Below are 19,411 nucleotides of genomic sequence, written 5' to 3'. Positions count from 1 at the left end.
TTGGGAAACAAGTCTGTCAAATCTTCTAAGAATATACCATCCCCTAAGCAACAGAAAAGGAACAACAAGGGGGAACACAACAGGCACTTACTGTTGGAAGAGCAAAAGGTTCAGGTGCCATTTATAAAATAACCACTTTAGGAAATAACTGTATTCAAATCATAGAAAATTAGAGTTGGAAGGGACCTCAATAGGTCATCTAGTCCAACTCCCTGCTCAAGGCAGGACTATCTCCAACTAAATCATCCCAGCCAAAGCTTTGTCTAGCAGGGACTTAAAAACCTCCAAGGATGGAGATTCAACCACCTCTCTGGGTAACCAGTTCCAGTGTTTTACTACCCTCCTAGTCAGAAAATTCTTCCTAATATCTAACCTAAACTTCCCTTGCTGTAACTTGAGACCATTGCTCCTTGTTCTGTTATCTGCCACCAGTGAGAACAGTCTAGCTCCATCATATTCTGAACTCCCCTTCAGGTAGTTGAAGGCTGCTATTAAGTCCCATCTTAGTCTCCTCTTTTCCAGACTAAAACCAGTTCCCTCAGCTTCTCCTCACATAAGTCATTTGCCCCAGCCCTTTCACCATTTTTGTTGCCCTCTGCTGGACTCTCTCCGATTTGTCCACATCTTTTCTGTAGTGGGGGGCACAAAACTGAACACAGTACTCCAGTGCCAAATAGAGGGGAATAATCACTTCCCTTGACCTGCAGGCAACACTCCTAGTAATGCAGCCCAGTATGCTGTTAGCCTTCTTGGGCACACTGTCGGCTCATATTCTGCTTACTGTCCACTGTAACCCCCAGGTTCTTTTCTGCAGTGCTGCTGCCCAGCCAGTCAGTTCCCAGCCTGTACCAGTACATGGGATTGTTCCGTCCTAAGTTCAGGACTTTGCACTTGTCCTTGTTCAATCTCATGAGATTCCTTTTGATCCAATCCTCCATTTTATCTAAGTCACACTGAATCCTAGCCCTACCCTCTAGTATATCTACTACTCCCCCGTGCACACTTGCTAAGGGTGCACTCTATGCCATCTTCCATGTCATTGATGAAAACATTGAACAAAACCAGCCCCAGGACCAACCAACCCCTAGGGCACTCCACTTGATATCAGTGGCCAACTAGACATCGAGCCATTGATTACTACCCTCTGAGCCTAAGGCTCCAGCCAGTTTTCTATCCACTTTACAGCCCGTTCATCTAGCTTGTACTTCCTTACCTGGCCAATGAGAATGCTGTGGGATACCATATCAAAAGTCTTGATAAAATCAAGGTATACCACATCCACTGGTCTCCCCACATCCACAGAACCAGTCACCTTATCATAGAAAGCAATCAGGTTTGTCAGGCATACTGTTTGGTTCTGCTCTTTTTAGAGGACCAGCACCAGAAAAGTAGGTAGGAGGAAAAAAAAGGCAGCAATCCTGTAAAAAGAAGAGCATATAGCAACAGACAGACACTAAGTAAAATGCTTCTCTGTAGGAAAGAGTTCCACCTGCATTTTGCATAACATTATGACACTGTAAGTTGTGAGTAGTCATAGTAGATATATATATATATCTTACTGATAAGCTTTCTAAGAACTCAAAGTCTATCATTCTGCCTCAAGGAACCTGCAATCCAAACACAAGAGATAACAAATAGAAACAAAGGTATGGGAGAGTACAAAGTAACAGTGAGACAATACTGATCAACGTTATGGGTGGTCTCAGCATAGCAACAACCTAACCATTGTCAAGGTTCTGGCAGGTACCAGAGCAAGTTTAAAGAAGGGAGAACAATGGAATGATGTTACAGATGTTTCTGAGTAATTAGGCCTAAACATTAGCTGCAGCATGGGAGAAATGCACATGCTTGAAAATTTAGTAAGGGAGGATTATAGAGGTTGATGCCTTGTACTGACTGAAGGCATCTTTCAACAATGAATGGAAATTATTCTGTAAAGGGAATAGACCAGGAAGAGTCCTGGAAGTACAAATTAGTGGTCCACAGTGATGGAGAGAGGGCAAAGCAGGGACAGATTCTGTGCAGATGGGGGTAGAGGTGGGAATTAAGCAACATCTTAACTATAATGTGTTTGATCTGACAGCTAGACATCCATGAGTATGTCAGAAAGGCAAGACAAGGTTTCAGTTTGGGCAGGAGACACACCTGGAGAAGAGAGAAAGAAAGACCTAAAGATGGTAGGTAACTGTGGGTTTGGTTTTGTGGGTGAGATTAGCCAGAGAGAAGATGTAGAGGGAGAAGAGAAGGAGATTGTGTGGAACCTTGAGAGATACCTGGGGAAGGATGAGGGGGTGGTCTATAAGGAAGGTGTTCAGCCCTGACTCCTCAAAGCATATATGTATTGGTTGTTGTTAAAGGTAAAGATGATCCTCATCCATCATAGTCTAATCCCTGGGAAAGGAGTGTCACACCCGATTTCACTGATCTTTATAGTCCAGTGGTTTTCAACCTGTGATCTGTGGATCCCTGGGGGTCTGCAGACTATGTCTAAGGCAGGTTTGTCCAGCATATGGCCTGTGGGCTGCCATGCGGCCTGCCAAGCCATTTTATCTGGCCCATGGCGGTGCCAGAGTGCAGAGCTGTGGTGGTGGAGCGCACAGCCACGGCACCGGTGCTGCCATGGAGCGCAGACTCGCAGCAGCAAAGCACGGAGCCACAGTGGCAGCGGCAGGGCCACTGCAGAGCACGGAGCCGTGGCGGCAGCAGCAGCGCCAATGGAGCTGCGGCCCTCACGGGCCCCAGCCGACAGCGAGGGGAGAGCAGCTGCTTACTCCCGCAGGGCCCGGCTCATCAGTGAGCCAGGTCTTGCCACAGCTGCCCCGAGGGCTGCGCAGAGCGGGGCTGCCCCACCCGCGCCTGATTGGATGAGCTAGGGATGGGCTTCGCCCCTTGCCCCCAGGGGGAGCTGCAGCATGGCCTGCGCCCTGCACCCATGCATGGTGGATGGAGGCACAAGGTAAGTTCCTGTGCGGAGCTGAGGATGCCTCGGCCCGAGCTGGGGTGGACAGAGGCACGGGGTAAGTTCCCATGCGGGGCTGGGGGTGCCTCGGGGCCGGGTTGGGGCTGCGTGTGTGTGCATGCATGCATGCATGTGCATGTGTGTGTGCTTCCCAGCACATCCCAATAGCTGCTTTGGCTCTGTCTGCTGCAACACACGTGTGCACATTTCCAGACCCATTTCATTGTCACTTCCTGCAACTTCATTGGTATCAAAGGTCCCGTGACATCACTTCCTGATGTGATGTCACTTCCTGTGAGGTCTTTGAATATGGCTCGCCGGCCCACTGGATGATAAAAAGTTCATGATCCAGCCCCACATTCAAAAAGGTTGGTCACCCCTGGTCTAAGGGGTCCATGAAAGAGGACTATGATCAAGAACCCACCTAATTCATGGCTTCATGGTAACTGGGAAATCTGGAATTGTCCACTAAATCAATTAAAATAAAATGCTGGCTCTCCAGTGGAAGGCAATGATCCTTGCCAAGACAGGAAAGTGCCATCTGCCTGGGTGGCATGAAGGGCAGCAGACAAGATAGTGATTGCCCCCGTGTCTGTGCTCCCCTGCCAAGGCCTCTCTGCCAATCAGTGCTGAGGGGTGGGGCAGCCCGAATGGAAGCCAGTAATCAAGATGGTGGCCACTCCTTTGCCTCTCCTCCCCCGGCCGTGTCTCCTCCAATAAGTGTCAATCAGCTGAGGGGCAGGGCCACACAAAGGGCAGCTAGCAATCAAGACAGCGGCTGCCCCCTGTCCCTCCCTTCTCCACCAATCAGTGCCGAGGGGCAGGGCTGACCCTTTGTGTCAGGGCGATTTAAGTAGGTCCCTCACTGTGATGAGCAGGGATCTGGGTTTTCCACAGATAAAGGGGGTAAAACACAGATGCTCTCATTTTTAAGGAGAAAAATGCAGATTTTCTCCTTTAAAGGAGGAAAGCTCAGGAACCAGCTGGATTCCCCTTGTAGGCTGGCAGAGTTCCAGTCTGCAAGGGGCTGGGGGGAGCGTGATCGGGCAGGGGGCACTGCGTGCAGGTGGCAGCCAGGCAGCAAAGGAGCAGCTCCCATAGCTCCCTGCAGGTAAGTTGGGGTTAGGGGGGAAGCAGATTGATGCCCCCATAATGAGGGGGGGGGGGAGGGAGCTGGGCAGGGCAGTGCATGGGGCCTAGGGCTGGGGCAGGAATGTGCGGCTGCAGGGCCCAGCTGGTCAGTGGGACAGAGCCATGGGCGGCTTGTCCAGGGGCCGGTGGGGGGGGGGGGGGGGGGGGGCTTGTTCCCTGCCACTATGCGCACTCCTGGGGGGGCATGAGCCCCGCAGATTTGTGCATAGGGTGGAGGAGGATGCGGGTTGCCCTCTGTGCCCTGCTGCCCTCCCCCAAGGCCTCCACGCCCCAGTGGGCAGGACCTGGCATGGCAGGGCAGGGAGGCTCGGTGACACTGCCTGAAGCCCCACACTGCCATGGCGAGGCACCCCCTGCCCACCCAGCCGCTGTGGGGGACACTTCGTGCTGCCACCCCAGCTGCTGCACCAAGCGGGAGTACCAAGCAAGGCCTGCAGCAGGGCTCCCTGCCCTGCTCTGTCCTGGTGCGTTGGGTCCCACCCGCTGGGCGGTGGAGGACCCTGGTGGAGGGCAGCAGGGTGAGGAGCCCCGAGCCCGCAGCGGGCAGCCTGCATCCACCTCCCACCACAGGCTCTGCTCTAGCTGTGCCACCCATGGGGGAGGTGAAGATTGGGCTCTGTGCTTTGCTCTGGCCACAGCAGCCACCGCCTCCCACAGGCAGCAGCCGGGGCTTGGGCGCTGCTGCGGGGGGAGGGAGCTGCAGACCCGTGTCTCTGGCCCTGTAGCAGCGGCAGCTGAGGGCTCCCTCCGGTGGGGTTGGGGGAGGCAGGGGCCTGTTGGTGGGGCGCGGGGGGCACCGGCATGGGCAGGGCCCTGGCAGGTCAGGGCTGCTCAGACCCACAAAGCAGCTGGGGGACAGCCGTGGCTGGACCTACATCCCCGTGAACAAAGCGGGCAGGGGGAGCTCCAATTTCCATGATAAAACCCCCAAATCAAAGGCCAAAATGTATAGGTATTTAGACTTCATTTTATATCTAGTGATTGAGGCATTATTATTTTATTAGTAGTGACAGTCATTAGTGAAAAGACTACTGTTTTATTATAGCGATTGAGGCGGTGGTAGGCTTCCAAATTGCTTTAAAATTGTAACTCGATCAACAAAACATTGTGCGCGGCAGAGACAGACAGACGCATTTCATTTTACTCGTGGCTACGCACGGATTTGGGGCTTGTTCATCAGAGAATCTGCGGTTTCTAAGCAGAGGGAACCAGGGTCCCGTCGGAAGTACGCGGAGCGCGGGCTACAATCCCGCCCCACGTTGTGTCGAGGTGCAGAGGAGGGGAAGCAGAGGAGGAGGCGCCGAGGGGTTCCCGGGCAGCGCGACCCCGAGCCGGAGCCTGCCCCGCTCCTCGGGGCCGCGGGCGGGTGCGCGCCGAGGCCCGCGACGCCTCCCCGCGCGCTCCGCCAGGCCGCGCCAGAGCCGCTCGCAGCGCCCCCGGGCAGCCGCGCGCGGCCTTTGCGAGGCGGGACGCGCCGCCCAGCCCCGCTCCCCACCCCCGGCCCGGCTCGGCGCCCATTCGCTGCGTGCTGACGCCCGGCCCGGCCGGCTAGCGGAGCGGAGCGGAGCCCGGCGCCGTTCCCGCCGCCCTGCCCGAGCCGGGCCATGCTGTAGCGGCGCGGCCATGGAGCAGCCCCCGGGCGGGCGGCTCGTGTCCTCGCTGCTGCTGGGGCCGCGCGGCTGCGAGGTGACCCTGGAGCGCGAGCTGGGGCTGCTGCGCTGGCGGGACCCGCAACCCCCGCGCCGGAGCCGGGGCCGCGGCGGCGGTGGTGAGTGCTCCCCGCTCGGGGCTGGGGCTGGGGCTGGGCCCGGGGCCGGGCCGGGGCGGTGGACTCCCCGGAAGGGCCCTCGATCCCCACTTCAGGCCCTGCTGCCCCGCCGGCGTAGGAGAGGCAGAGCCGGGTGCTCCACGGGCCCTCCGCCGGGCAGGAGCAGCTGAAGAGATGCAGCTTCAGCCCCTGTCCGCGGGGCTGGGACCGGGAGGGCTGCTTGTAGCTGCTCAGCCCAGCCCCAGAGCACCAGACAAGTGCGTGTTGGGGAGGTTTGTACCAAGCAAGGCCGGGAGCCGTCCAGCCGCGCTGCACAGACTGGGGTTTCCCGTCGTGCGGCTGGGCTGGTTCCTCATGCTCCCCTGCCCTGTTCAGCTTTACTGTGAAAGGGCTCACGGGTGCAGTTTGAGGTCTTTAACCATTATGCACGTAGAGATTAAAGCCTGCCTGGCAGGTGTTGGACATGTGTTCTATAGGAAAACCCTCCCACAAGAGCCATAGCACTGTGTGACCTGCTAGACGGCCAGTGACTTTGAAAGGAAGGGGAAAGCAGGAACCGGAGGAGGTCAAGGTCATAGGAGACCTAGCTGTTTAAAAATAAGTAACGTTTGCAGCACTCGGTTGCATAGTCGCTTATGCCTTGTGAAACGTGAAAGGAGTCCTTAGCCGGTCAGTGCTGGTAATGGTGGGTTGTTGGTACCTGCAGTAGGTGCACTGCTTTTTAAACCCTGCAATTTAACACTCTTAGCCTCCATCTCCAGCACCAGAATGCATGCCAGCATAACTGGATTACAGCAGTGCTAATGTAATTTAAGCCTGTAATTTAAGCCTTCATCATGTAAGAACAACCTTTCGTTTGCCCAAGTGTGGGTTAGTTAGTACAGGGCTTTTTTTGTCCCAGTCACAGTAGGACATGATAGAATGACTAGCTCTTTAAAATGGAGGTAGAAACATTCTTTTGTTCCACCTAGTTGATTTAGTTGTGGTTAAAGAAGCACTTGCCTGCTAGGTACCAGAGTTTTAAGCATTTCACCTTTCAGATACATTTTTCTTGTAGCTATATCATGCTTCCTGGGTCCAAAAGTAAAAACTCCTTTTGGAAACTTCTGAAAAGTTTTACTGGTCATATTTGAGATTAAAGTATGGATAAGAGAAGTTTTTACACAATAAGAAAACTACTGAGATGGTTTGTTCATTTATGCAAGGGGGGAAGAGAGGCTTTAATTTTACAATTTCAAGCTGGACTTGCATTTTGAGTGCCTGACAAGCTGCTAAGACATCCACTGTTTGGAGACAATGAGTTATCATTTGGAAATATTTTGGATATCAACAGTATCAAACTTCCTTTTAAGTAGTATGGTCATCTAGTGCACTGCCCTTGTGGTTTCAAATAGTTCTGTAATTTCAATAAGGTTTATATAGCTCCTGCTGTCATACTATTGAAGTATTGTGTGATCTTTAATGTAGTTAGGCTCACAACAACACTGTGATGTAGAAAAGCACTATTATCCTTATTTTACATATGGAAAAGCTCAGGCTGTTCACATTGCTTGCCAAGGTTGACCTTAAAGCTGGCATCAAGCCTGTAAGTTACAGGTGCAAGAGGTCAGCCAGCAACTAAGCTTAACTACAGGGGGCAGGTTGGCCTGAAGCCAGAGACTCTGCTGAACTCCAGAGGTCAGGCCTGCCCACCCTTGCTGCATGTTTGGAGCTCACTTAAGTTTACAAGGACAGGATGTCTGCTAGCAGCAATCCCACAGCTTCCTGTTCTCGATTGTGACCACTTTTGTGCTTCACATCCTGTCTTGCCTGCTTGTAAATAGAATTAGGACAGAAAGAGAGACCAAATGTAAGATATATATATGGGAAGACACAGCTTGTGTGTTTTGGGTTGGTTGAGGGCAGTCCTCAAGTGTAACCCTAAGTATCAATGTAGATCAGGATGGGAAAAATATGGCCTGAATTCTGCCCTCCAAGGCATTTTGTCTGGCCTGCAGCAAGTCCCTTGACCCCGCCCAGCCCAGGCACATCCCACACCCACTTTGGCCTTGGCATGAAGTGGCTGAATGACCTTTCCCAGCAGGCCCAGCTATGACTCCTGTCTGGTTCTGCCATGACCTGGCCCCACTGCCTGGGCACCCCGGCCCATCTGCCCCACACCCACCACCAGGAGCAGGACCTGCGTGGGCAGGGTATGGGGCCAGGGGGAAGAGATGGAGCCATGTGTCAGTGGGGATCTGTGTCTCGGAACAGGATGGGCAGGTAGGGCTGGGAATCAGGATCACAGGGTGGTGACAGCATGGGCCCGGGGCAGAGCTGTGATGTGCTTCCTGCACATCCTTGCAACAGGTGCCAGTTCCACAGGCAGGGGCATGGAGGGAGCAGATTTCAGCTCTGCCCTGGGCTCCAGCCCCAGACTGTCACCACTCAGCAATCCCAATCCCTGGCTCTGGCCTGCTCCTAGACAGCTCCCCAGCTGGCCAGTTATGTGCTGGGGCCACTTAGGACACTGGTGAGTTGTTGAAGGGGAGGGAAGGGTGCTGATCCAGCCTGCGACAGCTCACTAAAACTCCCTAAGTGGCCCTCTGGCCAAAATAATTGCCCACCCCTGCCATAGAGTTATTCAGAATTTATTTGTACAGGAAGTCAAATGGATCTCTGGGAGAGCAGGGTGCTGAACCAAGGCATCACAAGTCCAAGGCTAATATCTTACCCTTGGGCCGTCCAATTAGAGGGTGATGGGGAGCTGCAAACCCGCAGGCTGCATGGGCTGCACACAGTGGGGATGGTCCTCCTGGATTCCCCAGACTGTGCCCCCATTGGCCCCTCTCTCACTGTGCCACCTTGCACTCAGGAGTGGGGCAGGAAGCAGAAGCTGGAAGGGGAGGGGAAAGCCCAGAGCTCCTAACTACTGTAGCAGAAGGAGCAGTGGGAGGAGTTGTGGTCAGGAGGGAACTCTTGGGCCACATGTTAACTCCTCATGCATGCTACATGCAGCTCATAGCCAATAGAACAGCCTTACCCTAATCCACAGGTATCCTGCCCTCTGATATGTTGTGATCTGTTATGTTTTACAGCTCTTAATATTTCTGTTAAAGTGTACACATCTTAATTATATTCCAGTTGAAGCAAAAAAACACACTCCAGAACAAAATGTAGTTGAGAATTTGGTGTAAATACATCAGGAAACTGCAAAGTATGTCACTGGGTGCTGTTTATTGCTGAAGTACAGCTCTATTGCAACTCCTGTATCATGAGGTCTTGGCAGCCATGGCTGTGGTGTGTGCATGTGCGTGTGCTGTTCTGAGCTCCTTAGATAACTGATCCATAGATTCTTTTGGTTCATTTAAACCAGAAGTTGACTTTTCAGAAGTGTAATAAAATATTTTGTTCCAATTTTTGAGCATTTATTGTGGTCAGTTTTTTTTAAACGAAATTAAAAGGAAAGTGTCAAACAAAGTAATAATGAATTGAAAAATATAAAGCCATTTCATTTTTTTCACATGAATGATGTAAAACAAAACCAAACCTTTTTTTGCAGAAAAATTGTATGCAACTGAAGAGTTTCACTCTGTCTAGTATTGTGCCTATCCTTTGGGGGCCCTTACAGTAGTAGTATTGCACTCTGGACTCACTGGTATTACTTTAAATCAGACCTAGAATTTTTACAGTACTCTTTATGTTGCATAAACACACACTAAGACTAATTCAGTGGTATATGCTTGATGCCTTTGTATAGGCACATCAAGTCATAGGAACCTTCCATTTGAAATCTTAAGTCTAATCTTTTTACCATAATATTAACATTATTTATACTGTTTGCTTTGGAATTTATCACAAGCATGTTCCTGGAGGCAGCGCAGACTTCATCAGCTAAAAGCTGGTGCTTCACAAGAAATAGTATGCCTTGGTAGGCCTAGGCTGCAGTTAATGTAAACTTTACCCTTGAAATGGGTGTTAACTGTGGGTGATATTTACTAGATTTTTCTTGTATATTTGATATTTTGCTTATATCTTTTTGTCCCTCTGGCACTAACTCCAAATCATATAAGAGTTGTCTGCATTACCAGTGTTGCTGACTAATATTTTATTGTCGTTACCTTCAAGCTTTCTGGTGTAAATCTTTGACATGCATTTCTAGTTTCTTTTAATTGCTGGACTGCTGAGGACTAAGCTTAGTTATAAATTCTGAATTTGTATCAACTTAAGTGCCTGACCGAATGAATTAAAGACTTAACTGTAAAGTTCATTCTGCAGTTCTTCCTAGCCAAGAGTGTAACTGTGATCAATATAAAGTTCACTCTTCTTAGTGCAAAGAAGTAAAAGCAGGATCTGTACATAGAAACCATGGTTCTGAATTTACAGTATAAAGTTAAAGCTTTTAAAAACAAAAATACACTTCAAAAAGAAAATGATAGCCACACTTGCATGCATAATGTTGAATTTTTGCAATTCCCTATCAAAAAATCTCTAGACTTGGTAGTTGACTGACTCATAAATTAGTATAGGGCTGCTGTTGAAGTGGTTTCTGTGGAAATGACACTTCCTGCGTGCTACGAAAATGTTGCATAACCCACTGACCTTGGTGCCAGTAATCAGAAAATGCTTGTGTTGCTGGTTGTTATTGACTGGGTTCTGCTAAGATATGACTGGGTATGGACTGAGGAAGAAGATGGCTGCAAAGCAGTTGGTATGTGTGCACCAATAATAAATACATTTGCATTTAAAATAGTCTCTTATTTTTTTATGTAAAATAATTAATGTAGCTGGCTTACATCTGTGCAGGGGGAAAACCTGAGCTCTTCTTGAGATTGACCTACCTAATGCTTCGGAAACTGAGATGCTAGGCCCCTTTATTAAATATGACTGCAATTCTACACCAAGGCTATATATTTAAAAGATATATGGGGAATACAAAAAGTAAGCAAAGAAGCAAAAACAAAGTATATTTTCAGTAGAAAGTAATTCAGTGTTTGAAGTTTTGTTTTATATGCTTAACAAAGGCATGAAATTCATAGAGTCTGCGCTTAATAGAGATGGTGAAGCAGTATTTACTAGAGCTGCACGTGGCCTCATGAGCCTCATACCAACTCCCCTTGTATTCCAGGTTTTGGGGCTCTGGAAGCCAAACCATGTTCTGTGCAGAGGTTTGAAAACATAAATGAAATATATGGGGATTACATAAGTGAACAATATTATGGGGTGAATGACCAATGGCAAGCCAGAAATATCTAAATTAAGAGGTAGTAGTTTGGCAAAGGTTGACTGCTTTTTATAACTTGGTCTTTAATTGGGGCATTGCTGTGCAGTATGTCTAATACAGCTTTATCTATGCACATCAGTATACAATTTAATACACTTTTTGAGTTGGTGCTCAATTATTAAGCTGGTGTTACAGTAATCTTTTTAGATTGAGGTAAAGTATTCATTAAAGGCCATTTAGCTTTTTAGTATTACATTAAGTTTTGGACTTGGCCATATTTGGAGTAACCTGGTCAAAAAGTTTTGGTACATGTGCTGCTAGTTTTTATGTTTTTATAGGAGTGAGGCAAAAAAGTGGTAGATGAGTTTTAAAAATGTTTAAACACCTACCTGGTCCTATTACACTCAAATTTATAAACTTTTAGTAAAACTTAGGACTTTAAGGTTCTAAAAAGAGAATGGTGGGAGGGGAACAAAGGGGGAAGCTCTTTTGTGAGGAGATTAAGGCACCACTTGGAAAACTGTCAGGCTGATATACCTATTCTATTGTTTTGGCAACTGTCGATCCATCTGGATCATAGATTCATAGATTGTAAGGCTGGAAGGGACCTTGGAAGATCATCTGGTCCAGCCCCCTGCACCAAGCAGAAAAGATAACTGGAGGTCAGGTGACCCCAGCAAGGTGACTGTCTAGTCTCCTCTTGAAGATCTCCAGGGTAGGTGATAGCACCAGCTCCGGAGGGAGCTTATTCCACAGTCTGGACACCCTGATTGTGAAGTTTTTCCTAATGTTGAGCCTGAATTGGTCTTCCAGGAGTGGTATTCTGGCCATTACTCCTAGTGTTCCACTCGGGTGCAGTGGTGAACAGTCGCTCACCAAGCCCTTGATGTACTCCCCTAGTGTAGCAGTAAGCTGCTACCAGGTCCCCTCTCAGCCTTCTTTTCTTCAGGCTGAAGAATCCCAGATCTCTCAGCCTTTCCTCGTATGGCTTGCTGTGTAAGATGGGTCATATGGGGGGCTCTTCTTTGGACTCTCTTAAGTTTGTCCATGTCCTTGTTAAAGTGTGGTGCCCAGAACTGGACACAGTACTCCAGCTGCGGTCACTAGTGCTGAGTAGAGCGAAAGAATCGCCTCCCTGGTTTTACTGGAGATGCACTGATTGATGCATGCCAGAGTATTATTTGCCCTACTGGCTACAGCATCGCAGTGCTGGCTCATATTCGTAGTGTGGTCTATTGTTACCCCCAGGTCCCTCGTATTTGTGGTGCTAATCAGTTTGGTGCCACCAAGCCTGTAGGTGTGTTGGGGGTTGCTCATCCCGAGGTGGAGCACTTTACATTTCTCAACGTTGAACTTCATCAAGTTCTGATCTGCCCAAATTACTAGCCTGTCTAGGCCCATCTGTATCTGTAGCCTATCTTCAACCATGGCCATGCTTCCCCATAACTTGGTGTCATCTGCAAATTTGGCCAGTAAACTATTCACCACCACATCCAAATCATTAATAAAGATGTTGAAAAGTACTGGACCAAGCACTAACCCCTGCGGGACACCGCTGCCCCCTTCTCGCCAGGATGACACAGATCCGTTCACTATGACTCTCTGGGTCCTGTCCTGCAGCCAGTTTTTCACCCACCTGATTGTCTCAGAGTTAAGCCCACAATCCTCCAATTTTCTCATGAGGACATCATGGGATACTAGATCAAAGGCCTTTTGGAAGTCTAGGTTTACAATGTCAACCTGCTCTCTCGTGTCCAGGCGGCGAGTTCCCTGGTCATAGAAGGAGACAAGGTTGGTAAGGCAAGACCTGCCTGCGACGAAGTCATGCTGGCTGTCATTCAGGATCTTACCTTCTGCAAACTTATCGCAGATAGACTCCTTGATAAACTTTTCCAGGATTTTCCCTACGATGGAAGTTAGGCTGATTGGTCTATAGTTAACTGAGTCTTCCTTCCTGCCCTTCTTGTGGATGGGCACAACATTGGCCCTCTTCCAGTCCTCAGGGACTTCCAGAATGCCACAAGTTGTGGAAGAGTTTTGCCAGGGGCTTCACAATGACTTCAGCCAGCTCCTTCAGCACTTTTGGATGAAGGTCATCCGGTCCCACTGACTTGTATAATATGTCTAATTTTTTTTTTTAATTGGTCATACACCAATACTATGGCCATAGTAGGTAGGAGATTATTCCTACCATGCTTATCCTATATTCTACCTGGTGTTGTTTTCCCCTTGGTCCGGTGAAAGACTGAGGTGAAGTAGTCATTCAGGACTTCAGCTTTCTCCTAGGTGCCAGTAACCAGTTCTCCTGAGTTGTTGAACAATGGCCTTACACTCCTATTTGTTTTCCTCCTGTTCCCTATGTATGTAAAGAAGGATTTCTTGTTGTCCTTGATTCCCTTTGCTAATGTAAGTTTGGTCCCGCTTTAGCCTTCTTTATCTTTTCCCTGCAAATGCATCATTCCTGTACATCATGGTGTATGCGTGAGGTCACCCAGACCGTTGATGCATATGCCTAGGCAGGAGTACGGAGGAGTGGAGGCTGCCCAGACCTTCCCTCCCCCACTTAGGCCATTGAGACAGAATCCAGAGGCCAAACCGAGTCCAGATTTTTGGTGCCTCCATAGGTGTAGTTGTATAAGTGTCCAGATGTTGAACCTGGGTCTTCTGTGTGGCAGACAAGAATTCTACCACTGAACAACAGGGGACTCCACCTATTTTAGTAAAGTATCATTTTGTGAGGAAAAAAATGACACTTTTCAGCTGTTATAGCTAGTTCTTTTGCTATTATCCTCTAATAAATTGTGTTTTAATGTAAAGTTGTTTGTTCATGCCACAATATATTTGTAATACTTTTATGGCAAAGTAATTCTTTACCTCACCACTCCTGTTAGTGCTGGCTTGCCACAATATATTTTCATATGTTTACTTCAGTCTGATTTAAGTGAATAATGCAGGGTATTGGCAACCCCTGGCATGTGTGCCAGAGCATGGCACACTACAGCCAGCCTAGACTTTAGGAAGCTTCTGCCAGCAGCTGCAGGTCTGCAGCCCCGGTACTAGTTCTGTGGCTGCAACGTCTGTGTGTGCACCCCTGGGTGCGTGGCTGGGAAGGGGCCTGGGGTAGTGCAGCCATGGCTCCTCCCCCATTGTCTGCCCAGAGATGTGTGCAGCTGCTGCTGCCTTGGAGCTGGTGCCAGGGTTGCAGAGCCCAGCACAGCCGTTTGCAGCCTTCCAGTTCCCTGCTACTGCTGCCCAGAGCCTGGGCTAGCTGTGGAAGGCAGCCAGGAAGCTGCAAACAGCTGTGCTGGGCTCTGGACCCCTGGCAGCAGCTCTGTGGCAGCAGTGGGTGAATGCACATCTTGCAGCACGTGGCAGGGAAGAGACTGGGACAGCACAACCAACCCCAGCACCTCCCCTGCCATTTACCCAGAGGCATGCATGCAGCTACTGTCAGCGATGAGAATCGGGCCCCTTGCAGTTCCCCCATCTCTAGCATGCTGAGCTGAGGCATAGGTGGAGGTTGGGGTGATTTTGGCACTCTGGCCAAAAATGTTGCCAACCCCTTGAATAATGCAGTGAGGCTTCAACTTTTTTTCAGAAGTAGTTTTTAGTCTATTAGACTTAAGCGTTAAGAATATTGTGCGTGTGTATACACATATACACACCCCTCCCCCCACACTTGCTCTTTAAGTTCAGTTTAAACTCTATTCTGTTACTTCTAATCTTTTTGGTGCATTTGAGTTCAAGTACTTTTAATGGAATTTCTCTCTTCCCACTCTGTATCCAGAAATCACATGCCTGGCTCTTAGTGATAAATCATGCTCAGTTATTGATTAGTCAAGCTTAACCTTTATTTTAGTATTTCTTCGGAGTAATTTTGTGATCCAGTCCTAACTGATGACAAAGTCTGTAGACACTGAAAATGTCTCAGTACATGTAACTGATTGGACAGCAGACAGCATATTGGATATTTATTTGTATTGGCACTTTGGATATCCTCAGTACAACATGCATTTATATTTTCCTACTTTCACCTCTCAGATTTGCTTTAATATTAATTCACACTTAGTCTGTAGTCAGACAGCTCTTTGAAAAGAAGTTTATGAATACTTCAAAGAGGTTTGAATGAAGACTAATTTTGGAAGCAAAATCAGTATGGAAAAGGATAACATTTCTGTAGTTAAAATGATTTGTCTACTTTGTGTATTAATTACTGTAGGATATGTGTAAAATAAGTTTTTTTTCTGCATTAGGATTCAATGTATCAGAAGTTTTTGCACAAATTACACAAGCTCTCTGAGATCTTGCCTTTGTAGAAACGTGTTTACAAATTTTAATTGGCCCTTTCATTTTTTAAATCATGTGGCAAACCACATAGGTCCCAAAGAGGAGAACTGTAGATTAGAATGTCATATTCCCTGTACATTCCTATTGTTGGGAAAGAGTCTCTCTCCCTCAAAAGCATGGCTGTAAAGTTAACCATGTTATCACTGAGAGCTGCTATAGTTGGATTGACTCCCATGTTCTAGCAAATGCTGTGTATACTGGTTGTAAATGTGGACTTTATATAGCATTACTGAGATTAGTTATCATAAATAATCAGGATGGAAAACTATACATGGGAACACTCTGATCTTGCCAGTGAGGACTTGGGGCTCTGAAGTTGAAACAGCGGCAGGAAAAGAGCTTTGGACCAAGATCTTCAGACCACTGAACTGAGTTTGAGATATCATCACTTATGTTCCTGAAAGCTGAGTGGGAAAACTAATTCTGTCTTGTAAAGCTGCCTCTTTAAATAAAAGAAAAATAAAACATCTCCATATTACATCTGTATACTATGTTTTTTAGTCATAAGTACTCAGTTAATATTGAAACTTAAAATATTTTATTGCTTTTTATAGATGTGTTGGCTCTGTAGGCTGGATTATTTCTTGGTTTATAAATATCTACCAACCTACTGAATTTCCAGTTGTAGTGTTCAGCTTTTCTCTTCTGTTCCTGTGCTGAAATAGTGTAATTACCAGAACTGTCAGTAAGAGCAGAATTTGGCTCACAAAATGTTGTTGGCTGTGATAAGTCTTTACTTTCCAGGGCAGAGCTGGTCTGCATGTAAACTAGTGATTCTCAACAAGGGTGCTGCAAGATCTTTTACCTGGCACCCCATGGCACCTTTGAATGTTAGTGCTAAGTGTGCAAACATGAGTCACAAAATAAACCCAGAGATTTCAAATAGAAAATGAATAGTATTTAAAAGAGTCTCAGGTCAAAAACGTCAGTTCTTTGCAACAGGAAAAATTGCTTTTTTTTTTTCCTTAGTAAAAAGTGAAAACAAAAAGCTGGTATTTTCTGCAGAGTGCCCTGGGTCTAAAAGGAGATGATCTGAGTCTAGAAAGTTGAGAGTGACTGATGTAAACTAAACAAACTTGCTGTGAAAGTTGCTGACGAATTTGGAGTACCAGATTTGCCTCTTAGTAGATCACACTTTAATTCCTCTCAAATAGCTAATTTACTGCATGAACCAAATTAGTGAACATTGCTATTTTATCAGTAGGTGCTAGTACTCAGGAACATATAAAGCCACAACAACAAAGAAAGGAACTAATGATACAAAGGCAATTTTTCTGAAGTTTGTGTCTTACATCCCTTCTAAAACCCCATGTTTTGAGCAGGGTGGGGGTCACTTTGTGAATAAGAGTTAGACATTTTGTACGTCAAGCACAAGACACTTGCCTCCCAACCCTTTATCCTTGGAACAATGATAGTCTTTGCAGACATTTTTCTAGTCTGTCAACTGGTATGTTTTCTGTAAAATCATTGTTACCCAGATCTAAAATTTGTGGTGACTAGACTGTCTTTTCAGTTTGCTGACTGTGGTCTGTCCATTGTGAGAAGAGAGAGAAGGAAAGCCATATAGCCCTAATACGCCAGTACGTGTAATCTATTTAATTTTATTAGTGCCTTGTTTCCATTATATATAACATACTAAAAAAAAAAAACTATAGCAGCTTAAAGAACAATTATTTAAATTTGAGTTTTGCAATTACCAAGTTATTTGACAGTTGCAAAACCTGTAGTATTCCAAAAATAGTTTTGTTAAAACTTAGTTTCCTGAACTTTAGCATGTGCATGCTTTCCTTGTATATCAAAATGAAATGGCTACGCTTCTCTTCTTTATAAAAAATATCCTTAATTTAGTAAGTTGAAAAGCAACATTTAGATGTGGATTTAGTAGAGGAACAAGCAGCATTACAGTATGCAGAGACCTATTTTTGGCTATGTCTAGAGTAGTTTTCCAAATGGACTTCAGTTACATAAGATGATTAACCCAATTCTCTCAAGTAGTTGAGAAGGAGCTAGGGGGGTTGACATACAAGTTAATGTTCACAGAATTTAACTTGTTTATTTAAATATACTCCTATCTAGCAAATGACTGAATACTGCCAAATTTTCATTAAAATATTGTCATAGCAAGACACTTGCTGTACTTTAGGACACAGATCCAAGTGTTAGTTTAAAAAAAAAAATCAAACTGACAACATCGGTGTGGCAGCAGACAGCTCTCAGGGCCAGGCCTCATGCTGGCCTGTCTACCTGTCTCTATGGGGAGTCCTCCCAGTTTCACCTGCCACACCTTTGCTGTTCCATAAACTGTTGGTATGATGTGGGAGACTGCCCATTTCCTGCCCTGATGACAGGGGGTGCTATCTGCCACTCTGAACCTCCCCTACAGCACAGCCCATGCCTCACAGACGGCACCCGGATTAGTATTACTCCCCGGTCTGAGACCAGAGCAAACCCAATCCAGTTTGGCTCCACTCCCCCGTGCATTCACACTGCCTCCCCTCTCATACTCTGCTCCCCCTCTGGGGCCTCTGGCATACCTCCCATTACTGGGCCACACGCCACTGGCCGTGCTTTTCCTTGAGCAGCTCCTCCTGGGCCATCAGGCTTCGCTACTCACATACTGGCTTTGTCGCACAGTCCTTTGGTTTCTGTGAGTTCCCCTGCTCTGTGTGATCCAGCCTTGTGCCAAACCCTGGGCTAATTCTTCCCCGAGCCCCTCACTGGGCAGCTCTACATTACACCCCACCCTGGGCTCTCTGTCTCATGCTTGCAACATACTTCTCATGGAGCTGGCCCTTGTGCTGGCCTTCAGGCTTACTCCCATTTGGCCCTACTCAGCACACCCTTCAGGCCTGCTCCCACTTCAGCTCTACTCTGGGCAAGGCCTCCCAGTGCTCTGCACACGACCCCGTCTAGGGGCTCCAGGATCTGCATTCCTGCTGGGCCCAGGCACCCACATGTGGGCATACCTGCCCACCCCTCTACTCCCCCAGCTCTCAGAATTACCCACCAGATGGTGGGGGCTGCGGTGAAGGCACACCGACCTGCCTTTCACTGGCAAGGTAACTGGCCTTGCATTTCCTGGCAGCTCCTGCACCACTAGGAACCCCACCAGGCCACCCTACCCTGGGAGGGTGCAGTGTTAAGTTTTGCCCAGGACCAAGAGCCTCCTGCCTCACCTCTAGATGTCCCATGCTGCTCAGCCAGGCATTGTTTCTGCCTGGGCTGGCAGCAGCAAACTGCAGCCATTATACGCCTTGTGTTCCAAAGTAGCTGCCCTCATCAGACACCTGGTAGCTGCCTGCCTCTGCCCTTTAAGTGGCAGGCACCCAAAGGTGCCCTGCCACAATCAGTCTGCAGCATTCTGCCTTATGAATTTTCACATTATAGTGTCCCTATTCTTTGGAGCAGCACTATCTCAAAGTCCTGAGGCTGGCATCATGAAGGATATGAAATTAAGCATAGGAAAGAAATCTCTGTCAATACTGGAGTTAATCATGGTCAAGCAGAGCAACTGTGGCTTTTAAGAAGTTTGTTTAATCAAAACAGGAACCTTGCATGTAACAGCATCTATACAATATATATTTTGATTTCCTCCAAGAAGGAGAAATGGGAACTTTGGGTTGTACTTCAGTCTTGCTTCACTTTTAATGATTCTGTGTATATTGAAAGTACAGACAGACTTTGGAACAAAGGCAAAGTATTATGAATTGTTTATGCAAAGACTGTACTCGATTGGCTGTTCATTTAGTTAATAAAGCTGTAAGCACTTAGGCAGGTACGCCACCAAGCCTGACTGAAAACACTTCCGTAATCTGGAATCAACTTTACTGAAGCAAGTGGAGCTAGCCAAACATAAAAACAAAGTGGTGGTGGATCTTCCTGGTTTGGAGGAAAGACTATGATGTGAAACATGTGTGCTTGATGTATTAATTCCTTAAATATTAAAAAAAAACACAGAAAAACAAACAATGAAAAAAGCAAA

At 47.4% G+C, this 19,411-nt stretch overlaps 1 protein-coding gene across 1 annotated transcript in view; it reads left to right on the top strand.

Annotated features, from left to right (window-relative positions):
• The first annotated feature begins 5,507 nt into the window (after positions 1–5,507).
• Positions 5,508–19,411, top strand: part of CERK (ceramide kinase) — a 66,522-nt gene continuing 52,618 nt past the window's right edge. The window contains exon 1 of the mRNA XM_014606453.3: positions 5,508–5,879. Coding sequence (XP_014461939.1) covers positions 5,735–5,879 — 145 coding nt within the window. The 5' untranslated portion in view covers positions 5,508–5,734. The remainder of the gene's footprint in view (positions 5,880–19,411) is intronic.

Source organism: Alligator mississippiensis, chromosome 4 (genome assembly GCF_030867095.1).
Source record: "Alligator mississippiensis isolate rAllMis1 chromosome 4, rAllMis1, whole genome shotgun sequence".
In the NCBI taxonomy this organism is placed as follows: domain Eukaryota; kingdom Metazoa; phylum Chordata; order Crocodylia; family Alligatoridae; genus Alligator; species Alligator mississippiensis.
This window is presented reverse-complemented; position numbering and strand designations above follow the sequence as displayed.